The sequence below is a fragment of the Coccidioides posadasii genome, chromosome 3 (assembly GCF_018416015.2).
Source record: "Coccidioides posadasii str. Silveira chromosome 3, complete sequence".
Lineage (NCBI taxonomy): Eukaryota > Fungi > Ascomycota > Eurotiomycetes > Onygenales > Onygenaceae > Coccidioides > Coccidioides posadasii.
The window spans coordinates 5,220,782-5,246,198 of NC_089409.1; the positions used below are offsets into that span (position 1 = coordinate 5,220,782).

Below are 25,417 nucleotides of genomic sequence, written 5' to 3' on the forward strand. Positions count from 1 at the left end.
TAGCTTGCGGAGTGCTCAATTCATCCGCATTTAGTACCCTGACGAGCTGATCTAGACTTGAGGGAAAGAAATTTTTGATGGAGACACTCGGATCGCCCACACAATTGCATTGCTGTCCTTGGGAGCCAGGCAAGTGATTTCTTAATGTGATAGCTTTGGTATCCATGCCAGGCGGGGAGCGCGTTTCGTGTCGCGAGCGAAGATGACAGCTATGACGTCATGCCCAGTAGCGGAGCGCACGAGGGGACGCCACGAAGAACGGCGCGGCAGAGCATCAGCAACTCAAGCCTGCATGGCGGAAGCAAGGGTTACATCTCTGGGAAGCAGCCCCGCCTTTCCTTGGATGGTATTATTAATCGAGAAAGGAAAACGAGCGAGAATCGTTGGCTTCAGGCAACTCCTCTGCTCCGTTGTGAGATAATGATCCTAAAACAATACCTACAGAAGATCTTGAACTCGGGGAGAGGACATCCACTCCTCCGAGAACTGGCGCGGAAGGGCCTCTGATAAGTTGAATGCACTTCACTTACTATATATCAAAGCCCATTGAATCTCCGCTGATCGACCACTGATGGCAGTGTCACGACGAAGACAGCGGAGGTGCTCTTTGATGACTCAAACGCACCTGGATTGGGGGGACGTGAGCATTATTTTGGGATAAAAATGGAAGCAAGTTCAAAGGCAGCTCCCAAACGTGAAGTTGACTTTTGAAGCCCTGGATTAGATCTTCAAAACAAAGAACCTCAGGACTGGATGGTGTTTTGGGAACTGGCATATCTCCTCGACGGCGTTCGTCACGGTGGTGTGGGGAAAAAAAAAAAAAAAAAAAAAAAAAAAAAAAAAGGGGTAAAGGAAGAAAGAAAGAAAGAAAGAAAGAAAAGAAAGGGTCCTCGATGGGGGGGCAGCCTAGAATATGTTCAAGACGGGCGATTTTCTGTCCCTTAACTGATGATGGCAGTGGATGAGAGCCTGGAATGAGTTAAGGCCTTCAGATGTATAATTTGGCTATAGCATGTTATTGGAGAAAATGAGGGCGTCTTAGTTCAATTAGGGGAAAATATCTAGCAGGAAAATCGCGTTCATAGCCCTAGCGCCGTTGTTGTCCTGGTTCTTCGGTGAAGCCATGGCTGCTGGTGAGGACAGATCCTAAGGATCCCGCGCGTAATGTCTTGGAAACTCTTCCAGCAGTAGAGGGCTCAAGCTCGAAGAGAATTTCTTTGAATCATTCGTTTCCCTTGAAAGAAAACCACAATTCCTGATTTCGGCGCCCATTTTGTCATTTGGTAAACGGCTGCGCGCCTTTTTTTTTTGATGGACAAATGCAAAGTGAGGCGATCTGCCAAGGACTGCTTAATAATCCACTTGAGAGCCACGTGGGCTTGGCGTTCTTTATCAACCACGTGATTTCAGTAAAGCTTTATTCCGTTTCAGGACTAGCGCGGCACGCAAGTCGATGGAGGCGGCGGCCATTCCTGGGCTGGCAGGGAGCACCGAGCAGGACCGTCTGGCAAAGGCCTCTGGCGGCAACACAGGCGACAGCAGACGACCTGACGATTCACTCACGACTCTAATGCCTCTCGTCTAGCTCGCGCAGATGGTAGTGCTCCTCTCCTTTGTATCTTTTTTCCCCACTAGCAAACGTTCTGACTTCAGCTTCGCAGGTCTGTTGATGAATCAATCCTAGCAAACTTTGCCTATCCAGAGGAGTCCTTTGATTTATATCGCCGGCCATGCCGCCAGGCACCGGCAACAAGCGTAAGCGAGGCGATCGGTCGTGGTCTGGCGACTGGAACAATGATGGCTCCCGGCCATCTCCTCACCGGCCTGCAAATCTCAACCTTGCCCAGCAGCAGCAGAGCCAATACTATAACCAGTCCAGGGATGGGGGAGACACTCGCGGGAGGGGCGGTAGAAGAGCCAGTAGAGGCAATCGCAATAACCGCAGAGGAAGTGATGGATCTAGTTTCCAGCTGCGAGAAAGCTCAAGGGTAGCTTCGCCTTTAACTGCAGACGAGCCCAAGCTTTCCCAAACGAATGGATTGCCAGCACCCGCAATTACAGAGTCTCCGACCCCACAACCCCAGGTTTCGAAAAAGGCCGAACCATCTTCCTACGCCTATGATTATCTTACTGACGACCGGATCAAAAATTGGTCCTCGACCGGAAAACAGCAGGTCGTCGAAGTAGGAAAAGAGGCTTGTTCAAACGTGGACACAATCACTTTAGCGTCCCTCTTTCAGGAAGTTATCCAGTCTGCATTCGAATGCCGAATACCACCTGTCGAAGGCGGAGCAGTCGTCAAGCAGATAATTGGCGAAAGATCCGACTCCAATGATGGAGACCGAACGGCACCATACCTTGCCTTCGACAGCCATTCAATTTTCCTCGACACCCTATCAATCCTCACAGATGCCGACTCCTCCCGCGAAAATCTACGACCTCTCGCCTTTGCCACTGGAATATCTCCATCTCTTATGCGTCTCCAACTCGATACCCCTCTGTTACAAGCATTGGGCCTAATCCGTGATACCTTCGGCCGCATGGGTATTCGGAAACAGACAAACATCCTTTACCGTCAATCGAATTATAATCTACTGCGTGAAGAGTCAGAGGGTTATTCTAAACTCCTTACTGAACTTTTCACGACTAGCAATAACGAACCACCGTCGAGTGAGGTTGTGGAGGATACGTTTGAAAGGGTGAAAGCAATGATTGGCGCCTTCGACATGGATGTCGGGAGGGTGCTCGACGTAACTCTAGATGTCTTCGCCGCCGTACTCGTCAAACAGTACAGATTTTGTGTGAAGTTTCTCCGCGCAAGCTCATGGTGGCCGAAAGAGGATAACGCTCCGGAGGGTGGAATCGGACTGGGGTTACCAAAATGGGCGTTACCGGGCTCCCCTGGTTGGTCTACGACGGACGAAGAACGGGAGGAAGCTCTCCGCCTGAATGAACATAGAGATCGCCTATTCTGGGATAGAGCGAAACAAGTTGGCATTAAAGCATTCTTTGAAATTGGACGCTCTTTGGCATCTGATTCCGATAACCACATGCTTGTCTCCGATATCGACGTCGAAACGAGGGACGAGACGCAAAAATGGATTGAACAAACTGGCACGTTACCACCCAAAGGAAACAGGGTTGCGGCGCAGCTACTTGGCTTCAAGCTCCGATTTTATTCATCCGATGCACGGAATGCCACCGATGTTCTGCCGGACAATTTGATATATCTTGCCGCTCTTCTCATAAAAGTTGGCTTTATATCACTTCGTGACCTATATCCACATCTTTGGCGACCAGATGAAGAAATGGAAGTACTCAAGGAGGAAAAAATGAAGGAAAAGGCAGAAAGAGAAAAGGCTGGGCGCCGTGGTGCTGGCATGATGAATGCATTGATGACAGCTGGAGCGCTGGCTGATGATACTCTTACCCTTCCCGCGAGATCTCGTGGATTAGAGACGAGGTCCGCAACGCCAGCCAAGGAACAGGAACAAGATAAAGACAAAACAGCTCCCCAAAAGACCGAAGAGAAAGAACAGCTCCCAGAACCGGCCGACCAGAAGGTTCTGTTATTAAAAAGTTTGCTCGCCATTGGTGCTCTTCCAGAATCTCTGTATATTCTTGGCCGTTTCCCTTGGCTTCTTGATGGCTATCCCGAACTACCCGAGTACATTCACCGAATCCTCCATTACTGCTTGCATAAGGTCTATCAATCGGTCCAACCGCTACCGTCGCGGTCCGAACTGAGGGACCGCAAGAAAATTGTTGGTTCGGAGCAAGGTGCGGTATCACAAGGTCGTGTACGGCTGTCAGACGCTGCTCCACAACGTGTACTTCGCTGGGCGTTACTGGACAAACAAGACAATGACGGAACCGACTATCGATTCTACTGGGATGATTGGACCGACAGTATTCCAGTGTGTCAGTCAATTGATGACGTCTTTGCGCTCTGCAGTTCGTTCTTAAACTTATCGGGTGTGAAGATCGGTCAAGATCCCAGCCTCTTAACGAAATTGGCCAGAATCGGCAAACACAGCTTGAAGGAAGACGTATCAGAATCAAACCGCACACGATGGATGGATTTGTGCAGGCGGTTATTAGTTCCTGCACTGAGCTTGACGAAGAACAACCCTGGAGTGGTTAACGAAGTATTCGAATTACTCAATTACTTCCCTCAGCATGTTCGGTTTTCTATATATGCCGAATGGTATTTTGGACAGACATCCCGTTTACCGGATATTAAATCTGCTTTTGATCAAGCTAGATTCGAGACGAAGGATGCGTTGAAGCGGTTGAGCAAGACAAATGTTCGTCCAATGGCGCGAACCCTGGCAAAAATCGCATACGCTAATCCTGGAATCGTTATCAACGTGGCCGTAGGCCAAATCGAATCCTATGAGAATTTAATTGAGGTTGTCGTCGAGTGCGCACGATATTTCACATACTTGGGCTACGACATTTTGACGTGGTCTTTGATCAATTCTTTGGGGCAGAAGGGTCGCAGTCGAATGCAAGAGAGCGGCTTGCTAACGAGTAGGTGGCTGAACTCTCTAGCTTCTTTCGCCGGCAGGGTTTTCAAAAGATATTCGAGCATCGTCAACCCGGTCCCTGTTCTCCAGTATGTCGCGGAACAGCTTCGCCAAAATAACTCAACCGATCTTATCGTTTTAGAGCAGCTGATTAGCTCTATGGCCGGAATTGTCACCGATACCAACTTCAACGATGCCCAAGTTCAAGCGATGGCTGGAGGTGAAGTTCTACAGTCGCAGACCATGTTACAGCTCCTGGACAAACGCCACGAATCAAAGACTACATCCAAGCGTCTTATGAGAGCCCTTACTGATTCGAAACTCGCCGGTCAGCTTCTAATAGCTATCGCCCAAGAACGTGTCACTTGCGTGTTCAAGGAATCAGAGGCTGATATCGAACTCAAGTTACTGGGCAATATCTTTGACGAGATCCATCGCGTATTAACACAGTACTTAGACCTCCTTCGAGCTAATTTTACCGTTGAAGAGTTCGATTCCTTTGTTCCAGACGTCTCATCCCTTATTGGCGAGTTTGGGATTCAGACAGAAGTAGCATTTTGGATTTCTCGCCCCAGTATTGCGCATCGCGTGCTTGAGCACGACAAGAGACAGCGTGAAGCCGAGTCGAAGAAAGCAGAATCGGAAGCGGCTACCCCATCCAAAACTCTCGATGCCGATGTGGAAATGGGAGAATCTGGAGACGCCGGGCAGAGTCCTGAGGAAATTGGACCTGGCGATTTCATGACGGTTGACTCCACCTCCCAGGAGGCGCAAAAAGACAGCCAAGAAAGTTCTGCTAATCCGCCAACGCCATCTGGAACCAATGAAGAAACTACCCCTTGGCATCCTGTTCTTGATGAAATGATGGAAAAGATGAAATCCAAGCTACCGCATGATTTATGGGAAGTTGTTGGCCTGCCATTCTACGCTACCTTTTGGCAGTTATCGCTCAACGACATTTACGTACCTCAGAAATCATACGAGGATGAGCTTGAGCGACAAAAGAAGAAAGTTATCGCCATTTCCAGTGACCGCTCTGATTTAAGCATAGCTGGAACACAAAGGAAAGAGCGAGAAAAGAAACAAGTCAACGAATTACATGAACGTATTCTCCTTGAACATAAACGGCATGTCAAGGGATTTACTCAGACCCGTGCAAGGCTGCAAAAAGAACGGGACAAATGGTTTGCGGGAATGAGGGGGAAACACGACGCTCTAAATCTCGCCATTATCCAACAATGCTTGCTTCCTCGCCTTCTGTTATCCCCTGTTGACGCTCTCTACTGTTTCAAAATTCTAAAATATCTCCACTCCTCTGGCACCCCGAATTTCAGGACCGTTGGACTTCTGGATCAGTTCTTCCGTGATCAACGATTAACAAGTATTATTTTCCAGTGCACCTCGAAGGAAGCTGATAATCTAGGTCGTTTTCTGAACGAAGTTTTCCGCGATCTAGCTAGATGGCATGCTGATAAAACGGTTTATGAGAAGGAAGCATATGGAGCCAAGCGAGACCTCCCCGGATTTGCGACCGCCGTTGACTCAGAGGGAAAACCCAGTGTCTTTTTAGATTATGAAGATTTTCGACGAATTTTATACAAATGGCATCGACTTTTCGGCGCGGCACTGAAGACATGCTTGACCTGCGGCGAATATATGCATATCAGGAACGCAATTAGCGTCCTGAAAGCGGTTGTTCAGCATTTCCCTGCTCTTAATTGGATAGGGACCGATATGCTCACCATTGTCAATAATTTGAAGACGACAGATTCTCGTGATGACGTCAAAATTCCAGCAGCTTCGTTAATCGGTGACCTACAAAGAAGGGAGAAGAAGTGGCTTCTTCCTCAAGCGTTCATGCTTGTAAGTCCCTCGAATAAATCTTACACACGAGCACTCTAACCCGAAATAGAACCAGTCTGTGGCAGCTGAAAAGACCGCTGGCGCCAAATCAGCCACACCGCAATCTCGCTCGGCGACACCTAAAGCTGGTCTTAACGCAGCAGCTCCCGAGTTCAAGCCCACCAGCGCTCCTGCAAAGTACGTAGATCTGATCCGTTCTTTTCCCATCAAATTGTTCCGTTTTCGCTGACAAGTTCCAGCGCAAATGGTGTAAGTAAATCGGAGGTAGAGGAGGGAGAGGTTGATGATGCAAGGGCCGCGAACGCGAAGAAAGCTGCTCAGGCTCAAAATTCAGCTACACCTCTTGCTCAACCCTCTCCTAGTCAGCAAACGAGTGGCACGGAACCCACCGTGGACGAGCAAAATCCCATTGAAGTAGACAGGCAAGGAGCCAATGCCAATGAACAGCTAGTCAACAAAGCGCCACCGGAGCCTTCGGCTGAGTTACCTCGAGAAACTCAATCTCCGATTCCTCCAAGGAATACAACGCTGGAGCTTCGGCCAGAAAGAAGACCACGATCAGAGGCGTCTCAGCCGGCGAACATTCCCAAACGACCGGAAGTTGATTGGCAATCGGGGCCCGCAATGCGACAGCCGCCTCCAAACTTACCCAACAAACCTGAGCCTCCCCGTTCTTATAGGGATGGACGGATGTCAGTGAAACCTTTAGAGGCTCCCGAGAGGCGAGATGCTCGAGGCGATGGTCGTGAAACGAGATACCAAGACTATTCGCGACAGCCGCACCATGGTCGTCAGGAGATGGTCAGCGACCATTCGCACCCAAGTGACACAAGGATCCACGGTCGTGCTAACGATGATCGGGAGCGAAGAGAGCCTGGGCGCATGGATAGAGATTTCTCGCGCCGCGTACTCACGGAAGATCATCTTGGTCGACTTGGCGGTCGTGATTTGGCGCCTCCACGTGATCAAGAACGCCCGGATCGATTAAACAGGAGCAGGGGAAATCAAGCGGATACTTTGCAACCAAGACAAGACTCTTATCGGCAACCTCGCGATGAGATGCATCCCTCTCGAATGCCAAACTTTCAGCCGTTCCACGACGGTAAAGCTGACACGAACCGTGATCACACCCAGCGTCAGGAGCCCGGAAGGCTCCAAAGAGATGACAGAAGGCCGCACTCTTCCCGACCTCCTACTCCACGATCAGAGGAAAATCGTGGCAGACAAGATAAAGTTGACGACCGCGACGATAGAAAGACTTTTCCTCCGCAAATGTCTCGCCGTGACGATGTACCCCTTGGGCCAAGGGGTGACAGAGCTCAACCCAGTGGCCCCGACATTCGTTCTCAGCCAGATTTCCCACGGGATTCACGAGAGTTGCGCCCCCCATCCGACCCTAACTATGGGCGCCTGAATCAAGAAACAAGGTATATTCGTTCGCAGGAGGGTTTTGACCGTTCTACCGACATTCCATCCGGCCCAAGACGAACAATATCCGGACGCGGGGCGAGAAATACTACGGCACCAGCACCCTTACAGACTGGTCCTCCATTGCACTCTGATCGCCAACCTCCCACTGGGCCGTCCAGCTGGACCGGTGGAAGACATGGACAACACCAAGATCAAGGCCCTCCTACTTCTGGTCCCAGTGGGCCCTTACCCCTTGACACTTCTGGTATCCATCCAGATCGACTACGTGCCCTTCAAGCCCCGGATCGTTCGTTTGGGACAAGTGGGCAGCCACCCTCCCCTGCACCCATTTCGGCACCTTCTGGCCCTCGTGGTGGAGCACCAGCCGGCCCATCGCCTACACGAACTTCAGCACCAGGATCTGGATTCCCCAGTGAGCGAGGTCGGGGTGACAAGAGGTTTGCTGGCTTGAATAACATGTTGCAGCAAGGTTCCGGGCCTCCAGATAGAGCTAGTCAAGGCACTACGATTAGGGGTCGAGGCGCTACTGGTCGCCAGAGTAGCGCCGCAACTGCTCTATCACCGCAAACAACTAGGCCGCAAACTCCCGCCGAGGTTCCAAGCAGCGCAGGCCAGGCTGGAGGAAAGCCAGATTTATTCCCTCCCCGAGCGAACGGTACGCCTCGACAAGAGTCCCATCGTCAAGAACTTGAAGAGGAGACGCGCAGAGCGGGACGAACAGGTCGCAGGAGTGAAATCATTGAAGAAGCTGCGTCTCAGACCCGAGCTTCACCTCGTCATAGTTCCAGCGGCACTCATACACCAGATCGTAGCACGGATCAGATTTCAGACCGAACAAATGATCGAGATAGAGACCGTGAGCGAAGCCGGCGTGGTGATGAAGATGTGAGGCGAGGTGACACCAAGAGGGAAGAATATAGAGAACGCCCAAGGGAAAGAGAGCGTGATCGTGACCGCGACAGAGAGCGGGAGCCTCGGGATAGAGATAGAGAGCGCGACAGAGAACGTGATCGAGATCGAGATCGAGACCGCGAACGCAACCGCGATCGTGACCGCGGCCGTGCTAATGAACCATCAGACAACAGAGATGACTTGCGCAATCCGCAAGAGCCAAGAAGAGCTGGTCAAATCATGGATAGCTCACAAACCCAGCCTCTTGGCAGATCAAGAAGGGACAAACGTGATCGCTACGACGGTCCTAGTTCGCAAAGTGGCGGCTCGTTCGAGTCTTCTGTCCGTGCTGCACCAAGTAAAGGTGCTCCACATCCTGCACCGCCTCCGCCTCCGCCGCCACCGCCTCCGGGATCTGACGACCGCAGATGGACCAGAGGGGATGATCGAAATAGAGATCGTGACCGTGACACACGCGACCGTGAAAGAGACCGAGATCGCGAGAGAGATCGCGATAGAAGCCGTAGAGAAACTGGCAATACTGCTCGAGGGACCGCCGGTGGGAGAGAAGTCGAAACCGGCAGTCCTGCTGTCAGTTGGCCGCGAAAACGTGGACGTGGTGCTGCCGGGAGTGGCGACGATGGAAATGAGCAGAGCGGATCGATGAGAGTCCCTAGCGAAAGTAAAAGGCAGCGAAGGTGAAAAGGCGCCTACACTCACTTTATCGTGATCTTCCCTGTTTTAAAATGAAACACAGCAGACATGCCGGGATTAACTCTGAGGTTCTTTCTTCAATTATTTACACTGTTTTATTATGCATTGTGAAATTGATTTATAACTGCCTACTCTGCCTACCTCCTTTTTACACCTTTGTGCGAAGATATGGGATGGAGTTCCTTTTTCTCTTTTCTACAATTTAGGGAAAGGTTGGGCATGGAAATGATGAAAAGAAACATGGGAATTTTTAATATAACAGACTGCATTTTTGATGTTCCATTTGTTTTTGTTTGTTTGTGTGCCAGGAGTTAGGCGTTGACTTCTTGTATGTTGACCCCATTCCACATATGCCCTTGTGCTATTTTGCATCGACTTTTTTGAAAGAGAAAACTCCTGGTTAACTGGTTTATTGAGCCCACACACTCTAAAATGTAATGGTTTTCTATGAAGCATAGCCAATACCCGTTTATCGATGAGGAATTAACTGTGTATAACTTAGCATTATCCTTATTTTACAGTCACGTATAGAAGCAAATGTTAAGAGGGTATAAGGAAAATGGTGTGCATGTCAAGGCTTTGCAAACAATATTACAATCAAAGCAAGGTCTTGTGTACTCTTGGGACACATATATGCAAATAGTGAAAGAAGGGACAACCTTTTAAAATTTAAAACAGAAGAGAATTACCCAGAGAATTACATGTGCTAAGGAAGAAGAAATATTGAAGACGAATTGAAAAGGCCTGTCCTGCGGGAAGGTTACAAAAAATAATTATAGTCACCCATAGAACCGACCCCAGGAATACGAAAAACTGACGAGAAGCGATCACAGAAACTGCTTGATTCCCTTGTTCCCTAGCCTCTTGAATACCTTTTCCAGGAAAAGTGCGCTGAAAACCGTTTAGCAAAGGACAGATTTTGACGTTTGTTGGGCACAGCCGAGTGAGTGTCTTCGGTTGGTTCGCCGAACAGGGTGAAAAGCGAAAGACGAGACTGCCTGGCGCGGTTTTGGGCTTCGTATGGGTTGGTAAAAGAGGAGATGCTGTGATGTGTGAACCAAGTCTCATCATGCGGTGAGCAGTCATCGCTGTTAAAGTTGAACGGAATGGAAGTATCTATCGCAAACTGCTGCTCGAGGGAGTCCCTGAAGTTTGTGAGAGGCTCGTCCGGGTTCGCGTGCGATGGTCCAGTGGCCTGCTCAGCTCCTAATCTATGACCAAGTGCGGTGATTGCTGAAACCTCTGTAGATGAAGTGGACTTGTTCCAGGGGTCGATGTTGTTTGCGTTTTTGGATCTAGAAAGCGAAAAGTGCTCCCAGTTCACTGGGCTGGTTGGGTTCAAGGCGCTGGCTGTGGCTGGCCGGTACTGAGTATCCTTTTGCTCATGAGCATTGCTACCGACACTCATGGTCACCCCAGAATCGTTCCTTTCTTCTCTATAAATGGTGGGTTCTTCGGCCAAAGTAGATAGACGATTGATGTGTGCTGTATTGGCGTTTTCGGTAGCCATAGAGGATATTGAGGACATATTTTTTGGATATGTTGTAGAAATAGGAGGTGTGCTGTGATAATGGCGCTGAGGTTGGCGCGACTCGATAGAGCTCGATAAAGTATTGTTCACGGAATTGGTTTCATTCTGGCTGCCTCTGCCGCATTTAACATTCTGAACAAGGAGCGAGCATGAATTTCGAAGGCACAGTGAAGTAAGAGGATCGATGTAGGGTCTTTCACTGTTAGGAGAGTCGGGCGTAGTGTGAGCGTATGGGTCTATGATGTTGAAGCTTCTATTCGGATTATTTGCCGCTTCTTCGAGGCTGCGAGGTGGCTTAAACTATTTATTATTAGGCAAAGTATTAGACTCCTGATACCTATGCATAATATTCACTTAAAAGCACTTAGAGATGAACTCACATTAGAACGACGTCGTCGCCGCTGGAAATTTAGAATGCCCTTCATCATGGCACGCCGACAAGCTGCGCGACCAAGCTTATTTAAACCCCACAGCGAAGCTTAGAGAAGCTTGTTTCTTTACAGGAAGAGAACTGGTGCAGGCCCACGAGCTGAAAAGATTAGAGGTACTCTCTGGGTGTCGGAAGAAGAGGAACAATCAACTTGGGTCTGGGGTAGCTGAGCCCGTTAATAATGCAAACTTGGCTCAACAAGGATGTAGCTTGCTGAGTGATGTGATTGAAGGTGTGAGGGTTTCAGAGCAGGCCAGGAAGAATTGTGGCCTGTTCATTGAGCCCAGTAACAAGTAGCAAGGCACGTGAAGATCCGAATGTGTTGTTTATTAGGTAGTTGTCAAGTTTGCAGCTCTCCATTCCTGCTGCAGTTTATTGGAGACTTCCGTGAGCGCAAAAATAGACATAGGGTGTCCAATGACAGTGTGATTTCTCCAGGCCAAGCAAACCTGAAGGGTTCTAGATCAAGAAGCTTGCGGGAGGATCCCGTGGAGATCTGAGATCCTGTTTCATCCTGCTAGCTGACGGTGGGAATTTAGCAGCCCCAGCAAGAATAAACGCAAGGCTCAAAGAAGTTTCGGATGACCGAATTTTCGCCTTGCTGATCGAGAAGCTCTTCTTCCCCCAACGATTCACTCACTAATGAGCTGTGCTCATTGTTTTAGCTCGGCATCCTAGCGTGTTTCACCACAAGATTGCCAACAACTTTCATCGACCACCACCAGCATTCGTGCCACAGAGCGATCCTCTTCACCTCATGCTCTCGACACGGGACTGACATCCCCTTCCCAAAAAGTAAATAAATTAATTCATTGAAAAAAAAATAAAAATAAAAATAAAAAATCGCGTTGATACACACCGGGATGCTGCGCTTCGTGTTTTGTCGGGACGAGAAGATGTCATTCATATTGTGAATGCCAATGGGAAAAGGGATCGAAAGACCAAGAACCAGGGTCAAGAATTAAGATTTTACGAAGGCGTCCGCCGAAGAACAATGAATGAGCAATAAATATGACAAATAAAGCCCTTGGGAGTGAAGATCTTCCGTGTCACATTGGAGATGCATCATGTTCGGCGTTGTAGCCGACATTGATGTAGCGATAGCGCGCATATCTCCACCAACTACTCCATACTCCGTACCACCAAGGTTCGTTCAAGCCCACAAGGAGCGTTTACCACTGGGACTCGTTGAGATGAGCCTCAAAAGCGAGGTCCGGAACGCGAGATCCCTCAGAGCGCTTGGCCTCTGGCCGAGGAGTTTTAGGACCGTGAGGGGAAAGATCTAAGTGCTCGTACGGGAGGAATAAAAAAGCTCCAATCTGGGCTCTCCCGTGCCGTTCAAAAGACTGGGCAAACCTCCTCGAAGCATCTGCAGTCATGCAGCGGACATGACTTGCAATTTCGGATTCTCTGATCTCCGGCCCCAGGAGTCTGGGGGCATTGTCGGCGCCTGAGCAGCCTGCTAGTTGCCAAGCTTTGGGGATGGTCCTCTCTTCACCCTCGATCACCGATTCAACTTCGATGTTTGTTGAAGACTTCGAGTTCTGCCTGTACTTGGCTCGGGACTCTTTTTGGTGCAGGTCGATGCCAAGACGCTACCTCGTTTTTCTCCGGATAATATATAATCCGAAAGTAGGCCTGATGACTAAAAGCACGGTATGTAGAGCAATCCACGTGACAAGATCGACATACCTCAACGGACCGCATCGGCTGGCATTTGCAGGGAGCCTGGTCGGGAGAACAGAGATGACAGGTGATCTCCGATCTGAACTGATGGGGTTCGGGATCATGGAGCTAACTATCCTCCGTTCTAGCAGCTCAGTCATCCCTGGAACCGAAATTTTCGTCTATGGCCCATCTTCATCTTCCCGACTCTGCCGTCAGAACCCCTTCCCGCTCACCTCCCTCATCCTACCGTACAGGATGGCCCCCTGTCACTGCCGGTCCATTGGCAGGGCATATCCTCACGTACTCCTATTCCGTTGGCAAGACGATTGTAGAGAGATTCTCTTTTCGTCATGTTGGCCTTTGGCCAACAAAGACGCTGCTGGTCTGCAGATGCGAGAAGAAGCACTTCTCCCAAGACTGTTCCTTTCAACCGTTGTTCTAGTAGAGATACTAGAATAGCTAAACGTCACATCCTTTTTATTCTTCGGCTATACTTGATCTAGCTTTTGTCAACGTGCTAAGTTAGAAGGTTACACTTGGCTTCCTTGGCCGCAAGCCCTTTAGTAACTATTCTCCAGGGCCAGCCATGTCCCGCCCATAGGCCATTGCTTTTTGTCAAAGCTTTAGCCCGAATCCAGCATTATATTACACATCTACTTGTTCTAGTCTCCTCGGCTTGACTGTGCAAAATGTATACCCTAGCTCTTGGTTGTAGTCGGCTTCGCTTCGCGTGATGAGATCCCTGGAGAATTCCCGCCTTTCCCCACTTGCAATGCTCGCCGGTGAACTCAAGCCGGGGATCAAATCGGCGTGGGGTCAACTATCAAGGAAGCATGCGGGCTGGTCTCAATTCAACGGTGCCCCAGACGGCATGATGAAGGGCCCTCGGCTCCCATCCAAACCTGGATGCAGTGCATTGATTGAATTCTGCACAGCAGGGGGTTCATCCACCTAATATAAAGTCGAGAACTCTCTCCTGGAGAGCCTGGGAAGGCTTGAGTGATAGGCTCTATCCGATAAGCTTCCTATCTCTGAAGTGATCGGTCCTTCACTGTTTTGGATAATCTTCGGGTTATCATGCACGGCCTTCTGCTTGCCGCCGGGCTTCTTAGCCTGCCTCTTTATACTATCGCGCATACCCAGCCATCTGGTGCACTCTCCCGCCGAGGGGTTGATTTAGACGCCTACCGTTTGCCTGAAAAGTCCAGTTATACAAACACAAATGATGTCCAGGAGAACTCTGCTATCCTGTCTCTCAATGCCGGTAGCTATGTTGATGTGGCCACCAAGCTTGTGAAGCAGACTATACCATCAGCGACCTTCCGCGTCGTTGATGATCATTACATCAGCGATACTGGTCTCGGTCACGTCTACTTCCGCCAAACAATCAATGGCCTTGACGTTGACAACGCCGATTTCAATGTTAACGTGAGTTCCAATCTATAATCTACCGTTCCTCCACCACCACCACAGCTGACGATCGTAATAGGTTGGCAAGGATGGCAAGATCTTCTCCTTTGGCAATTCCTTCTACACAGGAAAGGTTCCCAGTGCTTCTTTGACACGAGACCACTCTGACCCCATTCAAGCACTCAACGGTGCTCGCAAGGCGCTCAAGCTTCCTGTTAAGACTGAAAAGGCGACCGCTCGTGCCACGAATCGTGGAGAGTATATGTTCAAAGGAACTTCTGGAGCTCTCTCTGAACCTACAGCCAAACTTGTCTACATTGTAAAGGACGATGGAAGCTTGGCCCTGACCTGGAGAGTGGAAACTGACATCGGTGACAACTGGCTTCTTTCATATATTGATGCAAAGGACTCCGATAAAGTTCATAACGTTGTCGACTATGTGGCCCATGCAACCTACCAAGTTTAGTATGTGCCCTGAGGCCGAAGCTTGAATTTGGGGAGCATAAAGTCGCGAAGGCTAATTTGCATTCACAGTCCTTGGGGAATTAATGATCCCACTGAGGGTTCTCGTCAGGTCTTTAAGGATCCATGGGAGCTTCCTGCATCTCCATTCACTTGGATTAGCGATGGAAGACAAAACTATACCACAACCCGGGGTAATAATGGAATTGCGCAGAATAACCCCGATGGTGGAACTGAATATCTCAACAATTACCGGCCGAACAGCCGTAACCTTAGGTTTGAATATCGATACTCGCCATCTATGAATCCCCCCAAATCTTACACCAATGCATCAATTACTCAGTTGTTCTATTCCGCAAACACATACCATGACCTTTTATACACATTAGGATTCACCGAAGAAGCTGGAAACTTTCAGGTCAGCAATGGCAATCGGGGTGGTAAGGGTAATGACTATGTGATTTTGAATGCTCAAGATGGCTCCGGCACCAACAATGCCAATTTCGCTACACCTCCTGATGGCAGACCGGGCCGCATGCGCATGTATATCTGGACCAGAGCTAACCCTCCTCGTGACGGCTGTTTCGAGGCAGGCATTGTTATTCATGAATACACACATGGCCGTAAGTCTTTCCGCTGCTTTTTCAGTTTTCTTGCAGGACGAACGAAGTCATCTTTAAAAGCCAAAGCATTTTTGATCTAAACACTCGTTTTATTAGTCTCGAACCGACTTACAGGCGGGCCGGACAACACACGCTGTCTGAACGGCCTAGAATCCGGCGGCATGGGAGAAGGCTGGGGAGATTTCTATGCCACCGCCGTTCGCCTCAAGCGTAATGACACCCGTAACACGGTTTACGCAAAGAGCGCATGGGCTTCCAACAACCCTGGGGGTGTCCGGGCGTATCCCTACTCAACTGATTTCGAAATCAACCCGCTCACTTACACGTCTGTCAACCAGCTGAATGAAGTCCACGCCGTCGGCACCGTGTGGGCGACAATGCTCTATGAATTGCTGTGGAACCTAATCGACAAGCATGGCAAGAATGATGGCCCGAAGCCTGTCTTCCGGGACGGTGTTCCCACCGATGGCAAATATCTCGCGATGAAGATCGTCCTTGATGGCATGAAAATGTACGTTGGAGAGCCCCTAATTTTCTACTCTCGTTTACCTTGTAAATTGCGAAGCAGTTACTGACGTGGTGAAATTCAGCCAACCCTGCAATCCAAACTTCGTCCAGGCCCGTGACGCGATCCTTGATGCTGACAAGGCTCTTACTGGCGGTGAAAACAAGTGTGAGATCTGGACGGCATTTGCCAAACGTGAATTGGGCACGGGTGCTAGATACAATCGCAACAATCGCACCGGCAGCAAGGAAGTTCCCAATGAATGTAAATAAGCCGCCGATTATTTATTTTTTATTTAGTTTTCATTTTGGATAGTTAAAATCTTCCAGCTGCATCAAATCTTACTTCTTTTTTTCCTATATTTCTCATCTGATTTTCTACGTATATTATCAAACTTTACTATATCTGCTGTGGATGATTGCCAGACATCCCCATGCAAAGCGCCAGATCGCTTTGGAAATATAAATGCAGTGATAAAAAGCACGTATAACAGGCCTCGAAAACCACTCGGAGAAAGGCTGAAAGTTGCAACCGTTCTCAAGGATAGGAAACCGTAAATATATTCATGACCAATTCATCTACATTTCGATATGATTCTGAAATCTAAACACCAGGCCGAAGGACACCCGTAACGGAACGGATACCCCCAAAGTTGCAGGATCACCTCTGTATAATAGCGTTATCAAGCCACTGCCTCGGTAACTAGCCGATTCATAAGAAAGCCAGAAATTCGATACTCTCGCTGAGCTAAACGTCTCTAGCTGTGCACTTGGTGGTGGCATTGGGAATTTTATTGTCTCATATACTCCGATTGTTGGTCCATCCCGTACGCAGGATAGCGGGCAATAGTGGAGGCTGAGTGTTGAGTGTCTTGGTTTACTCTGTAGAATCCCCGCAGAGCTGCAACCCACGAAAGCCACGTTCGAATTTGAGTTGCCTCTTGGAACCTTCGAATGGTGGCGTGGCAAAATCTTCGGCCCGACGCATTCCGTCAGGCGGCTCCCACGGCCAATCGTCAAAGGAGGCCAAGCAGGGTCAACCCCAGACGGGCACTCCCGCACTGAGCCCACAACTAACTAACTATGCAGTTAACTTAGTTAGTGGCAAGGTTCGACGGGGCCAGTCTCTCTCGTGTATGCACGACATATTTGCAGCAAAAGAAGCCACGGACAAAGCTTAAGAGCAACCGTTTGATCCGAAGGATTTGCTTATTCTCCTACTAGACAATTTGGGTTTAACCAAATGGCTGCCACTTTCGGCGTCACTCGACGCCTTTTTCGGCCGTCATTTGGTAACATGTGACCTGGATCTCCTGACATGTCCCTGTCTAGCTACCACCATGCGAGATCAGAGATCTCATCTGAATATATCATCTTTGGCTGGCATAACAGGTGCCCAGGTCGTCTACGCCGCTCCCGAGGCTTCTTTTCGTTAACCACCTTGTTCCTTCCGTCTCGCTCTATCTTTCTAACAATCGCGACAATAACTTGCCCTTCCCTTCTACTCTGATCTGGCTGGCCGCGGTTATCGACATTGTTCATCTCGACTCATGACCCGGAAAAGAAGCATAGACGACTCGAGTGTCATGTCAACCTCCAAACTTAGGGCCGCAAGATTGGGAACTAAGTTGGAAAATCGGAAATGTCGCAGCACACAACCATCGACACGAACCCTAAACAAAGGACACATGCTTCGATTACCTCAACACCTCCGAAATCAAAGGCCGCGAAATTTAACACTCATACGTTGAGGAAATTTACAAGCCGCCGTCGATAATGACCCGGAGATCAACTTGATGACGCAAATGCCCCTGGACTATTCTATCCGCCTGGTCGAATTTCAAGGCGAGTGTCGAGCAGAAAGCAAGGAAATAATCGGTATGACCGGATGGGAGGCCAATACCTATGCAAGGCTGATAGATGTTCTTCGGCAGAGGAGTCCGAGACCACAAAAAGACGTGAAGGTGACATCCGTGATTGCCTTCGACCTTCGGATCCCGTTGACATTGTATGGCCTCTATCTTCAACCGTATTGGGACTACTCGAAGAGACGTCGCAAATTGCAGAACCTCTACCAGATGGTCTGCCTCAACGGATGCTTGACCTCGTGCGAACAAGCGAGGTTATTTGGAAGTCCCCGGTCCTGGACCAAATGATGGTTTTCAAGTGTGACACCGATGTCGTTGTGAAGGCGATATGGTGTGTGGATGACGACACTGAATATACGACACTGCAATATCTCGAATGCCACAAACCTGACATCCCTGCTCCAAGGCCTCTAGGGTATGTGTGAATGAGTGGCATAACTCTCATTTTTCAGACTTACAAGCCATCGACGACTCTTGCGACAGTGTGGCCTCAAATGGACAACGACCAGAAAGCTTCCATCAGAGATCAGCTGGGCGTGATTATGTCAAATCTGAGGTCTATACCTTACACTGATGGTTCCGCACTTGGAGGTGTGGCCGGTGAAGGTTGCAAAGACATCAGAAGACATCTACGAAAGAGTGAGAAGCCGATTCGGAGCCTTGTTGAATTTGAAGAATTCTTGTTCTCGAGCCCTCATCCTGGCGGTCAAGTCTTCACTGAGCTGCTTCGTCAACTTTACCCGACTCAACCCACGGAGATGAAGATTGTTTTCACGCACGGTGACCTTCGACCAGACAACATTACGGTAGACATGGACGACTGCAACCAATGGATTGTCACTGGGCTTCTTGTTTGGGAATACAGTGGATTCTACCCAGAATATTGCGAAGCTTTCAAGTGCACTAACTGCTTAGCTCCATACAAGGAGGATGATTGGTATCTGTTTCTGCCCGATTGCATTTCGCCAAAACGATATGCTCATTGGTGGCTCCTAGATAGAGTTCGAGACGCCAGGGTTGTTTGACTTCGCCAGCCCGCTATGCTCAAAATTTCTTGGGCTTCCGTCAGACCATTGCTCGTTGCGGGCTAGCGCGGGAAGCCATCCCTGATTGGGATGATGCTAAACTGGACCGGGCCTGCGACGGGCGGGCGCTAAACCCAACACGGGGGGTTTCCGAAAACGGCGGCCTCCTGGTAAATACGAATTGTCCTATTAACGAGTACATAGTTATCTTCTTAAGATTCGGAATTTATGTAACCCTTTTTTTTAAGCTAAGGTTGAGCACCATTGGCCATACAAATTCAACACTTTTTTACCCGGTTCCGTAGTAGATTTGTGCAGAAATTCAAGTCTAACTCAGAAGTCCGATCTTCAGTGTGCACATTTTCTCCTGCAACGAGATTACAGCGAGTATCTGAATGCAGGAGACTTGTCGCCCATTGCGGCCATCTCTTCCTCGGTTAAGTTCCCGGTTCCCTCTAGATCTCTCTTCTTATTGATGTGCTGATAAGAGAATCGCAGAACGAGCACAGCAATGATACCGGCGATGACGAATCCGAGCTCTATCCCGTGTCCCATGTAGTATTTCGGAGCATCGCTGGCTCTATAGAAGTTGGACGCCATAGTGCCTGACAGGTTTCCAACCCCGATTTGAATAGCCATGCCCGTTGCGCGTTTGTAGCTGCCGGACAGGTTGCCGCTAAGCCACGTGACGTTCCCTGGGAAAGCAGGGTAAAGACCTATTCGCAGCGTCAGTTCAATTTTCCGGGCAAGATACTAGGCAAAAAAGGGGGAGCATCATTGCGCATTACTTACCACACACGGCGATAAAAACACCAGCATACACAAGACCAGGCACACCCCTTCCAGCGCTTGCTATACAGATGATGAATCCAATAGCCATGATGCACATGTAGAAAAGGATAAATGGTGAACGAGACCCCTTTTTATCTGCCACCCATGCTGAAATAATTGCGATAGTAGCAGCTGTGCAGTAAACAGGGACCTAGGGTCCAATGTCATAAAAATGCAAAATCACCTGAGAGAGGGAAATGTGTGAGACTTACTGTTAACAGCTGGGCAGTAGAGGACGTGAAACCCAAATCTCTGATAATGGATGGCAAGAAAAGTGAAAGGCCATACAGTGGGCAAACAATACCCCAGAACACTGGAAAGGTTATCAGCAAAAGCCAATCCAGAACAGTGATCACCAGGGACACTTACTGATGATAGCGACATAGACCTGCCAGTCTTTGAATGCGTCGATGACGTATTTCCATCGGAATTCATCGTCCTGTGCAACTTTAGAACCAGGTTTCGAATTTTGGTACTTCAACCGGTGGATAACGAATGCGCGCTCCCGCTCGGTGAAAAAGGGTGCGGTCTCGGGAAAATCGTAGATGGTAAAAAATGATATCACCGCGACGACGACCGTGGCAAGGCCCTCTAGAATAAAAATCCATCGCCACCCCTCGTATCCACCGACTCCGTGCATCTTCTATTCACCAGTTAGGGCAGCTAAATCTTAAGGATATCCGCAGGAGGAGGAGGAGGAGGAGAAGGAGGAGGGACGCACGGCAATTCCAAAAGCTAGTAACCCTGAGAACGCCCCCGCAATGCTAGCAGCACTGAAGAACAGTGCTTGTCTGAACTGGCCCTCCTTCGCACAGTACCACATAGTGATATAATATGCACAGCCAGGGTACAATCCAGCCTCTGCCTTTCGTTAGCCCAGTTAACCAAAAGTGCAATGCACATGGGATCTAGTACCTGTGACTCCGAGGAAAAGGCGTGAAATTAGAAGGCCATGGTAGTTCTTCACGAGTCCCATCAATGTCTAGAATAAAGAAAATAAAATTAGCTGGCCCTTTGGTACTCTGGCGAACACTAATACTTACCATCACGGTTCCCCAAGCAAGCATAATTGAGGGTAGGACTTTGCAATCAGAATTAGCATTTCCGGAAACCAAAAATGAGGCATACCCGGGACACCGTACATATTGATGGGCGAAGCTTCTTCAGGAGAATATTGGCGGGAATCTCAAAAGTAGCGTAAGTGAAGAAGAAGACGGTCACTGTGAATTACAAAATCAGAATCAGCTTCTTCCAAAAAAAAAGAGATATACACAGAAATGACAAAGTTGATAAGAAGAGTTTCGTCAAAACTTACAGGTCCAGTTGTATTGCGAGCCCTGCAAATTCAGGTCTTTATCCAGGCCCTCAATCTTTGCATTTCCAATGTTTCCTCGATCCAGGAAGGAAAGTAGATAAAGCAACGCCAGCTGGGGAATCAGGCGAAGGTCCATCTTTCGCAGGACCTTCTTCTCATCGACATCGCTAAAGTCATCCTCCAGCTGGATGTCTTGAACTTTGATTGAGCCTTCATCTTTTTCTGTTGGAGTGTTGATATGATCAACAACATCTCCCAAACCTTTAGGATGAAGCTGCTCAGTGAACACCATCCTGACTGTCCAAAGAGATAAGATAAAAGCAGTCCTAGGCTATAAAATATTCTTCGGTTGCAGGGGGGATGTATCTTTTTTTAATGCAAGGGGTTAATTTCGCTTTGTGCGAGAAAGGGTGCAACGTCGCGAGGTATGTATGTATGTATACGTGCGTAGGAATGTAGGTATTTTGGGTATATATGCCGCTGTATGTAACAGGGCTGGGGCAACCAACATTGTACAGAGTACAGTCCGAGTGGAACATAAGCTGAGATTTCTCCATGTGTAATCGCGGGGATACATGCTTCTCTAATAAGAGGCCCCGGAATGGTCATGGGCAGCCGTTTCTGGGCTGGTTCAATTGCTTGGCCATTGCATTGGCATGCAGCCACCCTCCAACGCCTCCGTAGAGATTATGATCTTCAAAGAGAAGACCTGGTCCAGGCGCTCTCCATTCGGCCATTCCGCACTTCTGCGGAATAAGAGAAAGTAGAACCACCACCCCGTGGCGGGAACCCCATGGGCCAGAGCATTGAGTTCTGCAGGAGGTTGATGAGCCATAGACTCCATCAAAAAGTAGGCTAAGACTGCGATGAGGGATTTTGAAGTCACGGCAATTGACATGGCAAAAAGCAAGGTTTAGGCTAACCTGCTGCGCAGCGATGTAAACTCCAAAGATCACTCAAGTCAACTGGTCTTAAACATGGGATCACCACGTCAGGTCCATGGTTGTAAGGCCCAGAATCCCCACATACCAAGGTCACAGAGGTAACATTCTGGAGGCACATGGCCGGCAGAATGGATCAGGCCCAGCCAATGAATAACCTTGGACAATGCAGTTGGTCCTCCATCCTCCAGGGCATAGGGAAGACGGCGATCTTCCTCAGGCTAAAAGGGGCGGTGATACGGGGTGATCCCCGAACCATGGACATACGGAGCATGCTTGGGAGAATGCGCCTCAGAGCCCTTAAGGGATGCATCCCGGTAACCAAAATTGGAGACTGTGCAGAACTGTCTAGAAAAAATTTGGGGTTGGGGGAAACCTCCTACACACACACTCTCTCTCTCTTGATCGTCACTTTTTACCTTCTTCCGTTGAAATAAGCAACAATTAAGGATTAACAATCGCGCCTAGCCTGCCGAGCCCGGTCGTCATGTAGTTGGGCAACTTAACGAGTTTATGCGGGGTTTAACTTCCAAAGCGCGCTTCAAAATAGCTACTAATAACGATGTTTCTTCGGTCGCGCCACCCCGGAGTACCCCGTGCTCCGGGCGAATGGAAGCGATGACCGAAGAGCTAAACTTGGGGCTCCGGACAATTTTGGGCTACGATGTGGAATCCTGGAGCTTTCCAGCTCGGTGACCAGGTACGAGGAGCCGTATCCCCACCTTATGATTTTGTGTTAGGCGGGGTTGGGAGGCTTCAGGCGAGAAGTGTAAATCAGCTTTAAACTAAACGCTTGGGCGGGATACTAAGGTAGAAGCTAGGGAATAATTGCACGGATGATGCGTACACCCGACGGGTTTATCCATTGGGTCTCTCGACTTTCACACATGTACAATACATACATTACATAGGCAGTTCTCAGGGCAGTTCTACTCTTGAACATCATAACAGTGCTGCAAAAAGTCTTAGGCGGCAAGTATGCGCCTTGGAAAGAGGCTATTTCTTCTCGTATACAAGAGAACGCAGGTGGATATCAAGGAAATAAAAAGAAAAAAAGAAAAAAAAAGAAAAGAAAGGGAAAAAAAGAAAATCCAAGTGCAGTTGGATGCACGATGAAAACGCCACCACTCATAACATGCATAAGAACATGAGACACATCTCTGGATATCAAAGAAGAGCAGTTGGATGCTCAATCTAGCTTAGGTCTAAACACAAAAGGATCGGGAGGGAACGGGAAAAAGTGGGACTTGCGAGGCCTTTCTGACGGGTGGAAGCGGAATGTCGGGTTTCACCAAGCAGTGATATCTTCAACCTCAGCTTCGCCGAAGGTACTGCTTTTCGTCAGTTGAGCAACATGGTCCTTGCTGGAATCGGTATCACCATCAGCGGCCATGATCTCAGGTAGGACTCCCCTGAAAAATTCAAGAATGTGACGGTTAACCTGCTCAAACTGCAGCAGGAATGCATCGTGGCCTTCTGGACTGTCGATTGTTCTCAGTCGTGCATTTGGAATGCCCTCTGCAATTTCTTGCTGTTCGGCAAAGGTGAAAAGGCCGTCACTCTCAATTCCAATGACTAAAGCTGGCTGTTGAATTTGCGCAAGTGCATCTTTTACCGGCGTGAGCGAAGATGCATCTACCCGGTGGCGCGAAACATCATGTGTGTCGAGTTTTCGCGTGATTGCAATATAGCAGTTGCTGTCGAAACGTTTCACAAACTTTTGCCCTTGATATCGTAGATATGATTGGGCGGAGAAGTATGTAGCCGGACGCTTGGAAGGATCAAGCGCGGGTGAAGGAGGAGCGTTGAACAGAGTGGCACCACTGAACTGTGGATCGGTAAATTTAATCTCGGACTGGGGAACTGGAGCAAGAATCTCAGTCGAAGTTTGCACTGGGGCCGTCCGGGTTGACTTGTGTCCGTCGTTATGAACAGCCCAATGATCATTTGGAGGTGTGGGAAGACGGGCGGTGCTATTGACGTTCTGGCGTTTGGAGGCGTCTGGGACGTTTCTGCCAAACCTCGCTTCGAACGAATTTCGACTTCGGTACGTCAGCAACGCTGCCATTCGCGCCGCACCAAGTCCCGTGGCCGGTGGGTCATCGAACGAATAGTAACCGTCCTCGTATTTGGGGTCGCTGTAGATGCTCTGCCTTTGAGCTTCACCCCAGCTTATTCCCCATGCAGAATGGCGACTGGAGGTTGCGATGGGTACAATGCTACGAACATAATCTTTTCCAAGGAACGCGTATTCCAAAGTTAACATGCCACCCATCGAACCGCCAACAACGGCTGCGATCTGTCGAACTCCTAGATCGTCCAAAACAATTTTGTGGATACTAAAGCAATGTCAGACTGGTTCCCAGTGTCGAATACGGATATCGGAATGCCATACTTTACATCATCCCTTATCGTGGTCAACGGAAACTCTGGTCCATAGAGACCTTTTCTCGAGTCGCCATCCTTGTACGTTACAGCGCTAGCACTGCCATAGGGACTTCCCAGACTGTTGAGGCATACCACGAAAAATTTCGTGGTGTCGAATGCCTGACCGGGACCACCCAGCAGTGGACCCCACCAGTCACTGACATCTGCGCTGCCGCTCAGGGCATGGCACACAACCAAAGCATTATCTCTGGCTGCATTTAACTTTCCTCTAGTCGTGTAGGCGACAGGGACGTTATACAAGACAACTCCAGATTCGAGAGTGAAAGAAGGGACGATTGCGATAGACTGGTCGGAGATGAGGCTCGCGAAGGGATTCTCAGGTTGCGACACGACTCTCTCTACGGGATTTAGTAGCTGTCCAACAGGTGCTCATGCTAGGGACAAGGGGAGCCTAGGTTGGCCCGCGCAGGGGCAAAAAAAAAAAGAAAAAGAAAAAAACAAAGATAAAGGGAATACTGACGGAGTTTCGGTCCTCCCTGTACGACGCTCAGTGCGTCGCTCCCCATCTTGCGGATTGCAACGCTTCGATCAGAGCGAACGAACGAACGAATATATGTATGTAGATCAGGGAATCGGTGTTCCAGGGTCAGCGAGGGGAGTTCAGTAACCTCTTGCTTGGCCGGAGTATGGATTTCGCAGGAGAAGGAAGAGAGAGGAGGGCAATTCAACCAGTCATAACCGAGCCAGATGGGAGATCCGGTTCACTTTAAAGGAAAATTTGTCGGGAACTGACTTTTCGGCGGGAAAGTCAGGCTGCGTTCTGTTTGGCCGGCGATGACACCACTCCTGGCCAATCAAATGCGCGCGTTTCAGACAGTTTTCTCGAAGGAAATGACTGTAAATCACGCTAGTCCGTTCACGGTCTAGCAGTGCATCACCCAAATTCGATGGATCTTGGCGGCTCAATCGGGCCGATATTCCTCCGAGGCTTCT

General features: G+C 49.1%; 7 protein-coding genes across 7 annotated transcripts; 4 read left to right on the forward strand and 3 right to left on the reverse strand.

Moving 5' to 3' along the window:
• Window positions 1-1,730: 1,730 nt before the first annotated feature.
• Window positions 1,731-9,416, forward strand: THO2 (THO complex subunit 2; the record flags this gene model as incomplete). Its single annotated transcript, XM_003069408.2, has 3 exons — window positions 1,731-6,392; window positions 6,442-6,569; window positions 6,632-9,416. 3 exons carry the CDS (start codon window positions 1,731-1,733, stop codon window positions 9,414-9,416), a joined length of 7,575 nt encoding a protein of 2,524 aa, XP_003069454.1.
• An 868-nt stretch (window positions 9,417-10,284) lies between these two features.
• D8B26_006642 (uncharacterized protein) lies at window positions 10,285-11,387 on the reverse strand (the record flags this gene model as incomplete). Its single annotated transcript, XM_003069407.2, has 2 exons — window positions 10,285-11,259; window positions 11,340-11,387. 2 exons carry the CDS (start codon window positions 11,385-11,387, stop codon window positions 10,285-10,287), a joined length of 1,023 nt encoding a protein of 340 aa, XP_003069453.2.
• Window positions 11,388-14,134: 2,747 nt separating this feature from the next.
• On the forward strand, window positions 14,135-16,336 carry MEP5_2 (Fungalysin/Thermolysin Extracellular metalloproteinase 5; the record flags this gene model as incomplete). Its single annotated transcript, XM_003069406.2, has 5 exons — window positions 14,135-14,485; window positions 14,547-14,932; window positions 15,002-15,552; window positions 15,649-16,063; window positions 16,143-16,336. 5 exons carry the CDS (start codon window positions 14,135-14,137, stop codon window positions 16,327-16,329), a joined length of 1,890 nt encoding a protein of 629 aa, XP_003069452.2. The 3' UTR covers window positions 16,330-16,336.
• Window positions 16,337-17,861: 1,525 nt separating this feature from the next.
• D8B26_006644 (uncharacterized protein) lies at window positions 17,862-18,349 on the forward strand (the record flags this gene model as incomplete). Its single annotated transcript, XM_066125248.1, has 2 exons — window positions 17,862-17,934; window positions 17,991-18,349. 2 exons carry the CDS (start codon window positions 17,862-17,864, stop codon window positions 18,347-18,349), a joined length of 432 nt encoding a protein of 143 aa, XP_065981330.1.
• A 69-nt stretch (window positions 18,350-18,418) lies between these two features.
• D8B26_006645 (uncharacterized protein) lies at window positions 18,419-18,949 on the forward strand (the record flags this gene model as incomplete). Its single annotated transcript, XM_003069405.2, has 1 exon — window positions 18,419-18,949. The coding sequence occupies one exon, from the start codon at window positions 18,419-18,421 to the stop codon at window positions 18,947-18,949; it is 531 nt and encodes a 176-aa protein (XP_003069451.2).
• Window positions 18,950-19,196: 247 nt separating this feature from the next.
• D8B26_006646 (uncharacterized protein) lies at window positions 19,197-21,387 on the reverse strand (the record flags this gene model as incomplete). Its single annotated transcript, XM_066125249.1, has 9 exons — window positions 19,197-19,665; window positions 19,742-19,931; window positions 19,993-20,093; window positions 20,150-20,423; window positions 20,502-20,641; window positions 20,696-20,762; window positions 20,824-20,861; window positions 20,923-21,000; window positions 21,096-21,387. The coding sequence occupies 9 exons, from the start codon at window positions 21,385-21,387 to the stop codon at window positions 19,328-19,330; spliced, it is 1,518 nt and encodes a 505-aa protein (XP_065981331.1). The 3' UTR covers window positions 19,197-19,327.
• Window positions 21,388-22,856: 1,469 nt separating this feature from the next.
• Window positions 22,857-25,153, reverse strand: MET2 (homoserine O- acetyltransferase). The gene is made up of 3 exons (XM_003069403.2): window positions 24,945-25,153; window positions 24,432-24,822; window positions 22,857-24,375 (listed from the first exon to the last, which is right to left on the reverse strand). Exons 1-3 carry the CDS (start codon window positions 24,988-24,990, stop codon window positions 23,325-23,327), a joined length of 1,488 nt encoding a protein of 495 aa, XP_003069449.1. The 5' UTR covers window positions 24,991-25,153; the 3' UTR covers window positions 22,857-23,324.
• Between the last annotated feature and the right edge of the window lie 264 nt (window positions 25,154-25,417).

Excerpts from the sequence above, each read along its gene's own strand:
- MET2 (XM_003069403.2), bottom strand. The coding sequence starts at position 24,990 with ATGGGGAGCGACGCACTGAGCGTCGTACAGGGAGGACCGAAACTCC. Across the intron at positions 24,823-24,944 it reads ACAGGGAGGACCGAAACTCC|AGAGAGTCGTGTCGCAACCT; the intron begins GTCAGTATTCCC and ends TAAATCCCGTAG. Across the intron at positions 24,376-24,431 it reads ACGATAAGGGATGATGTAAA|TATCCACAAAATTGTTTTGG; the intron begins GTATGGCATTCC and ends ACATTGCTTTAG.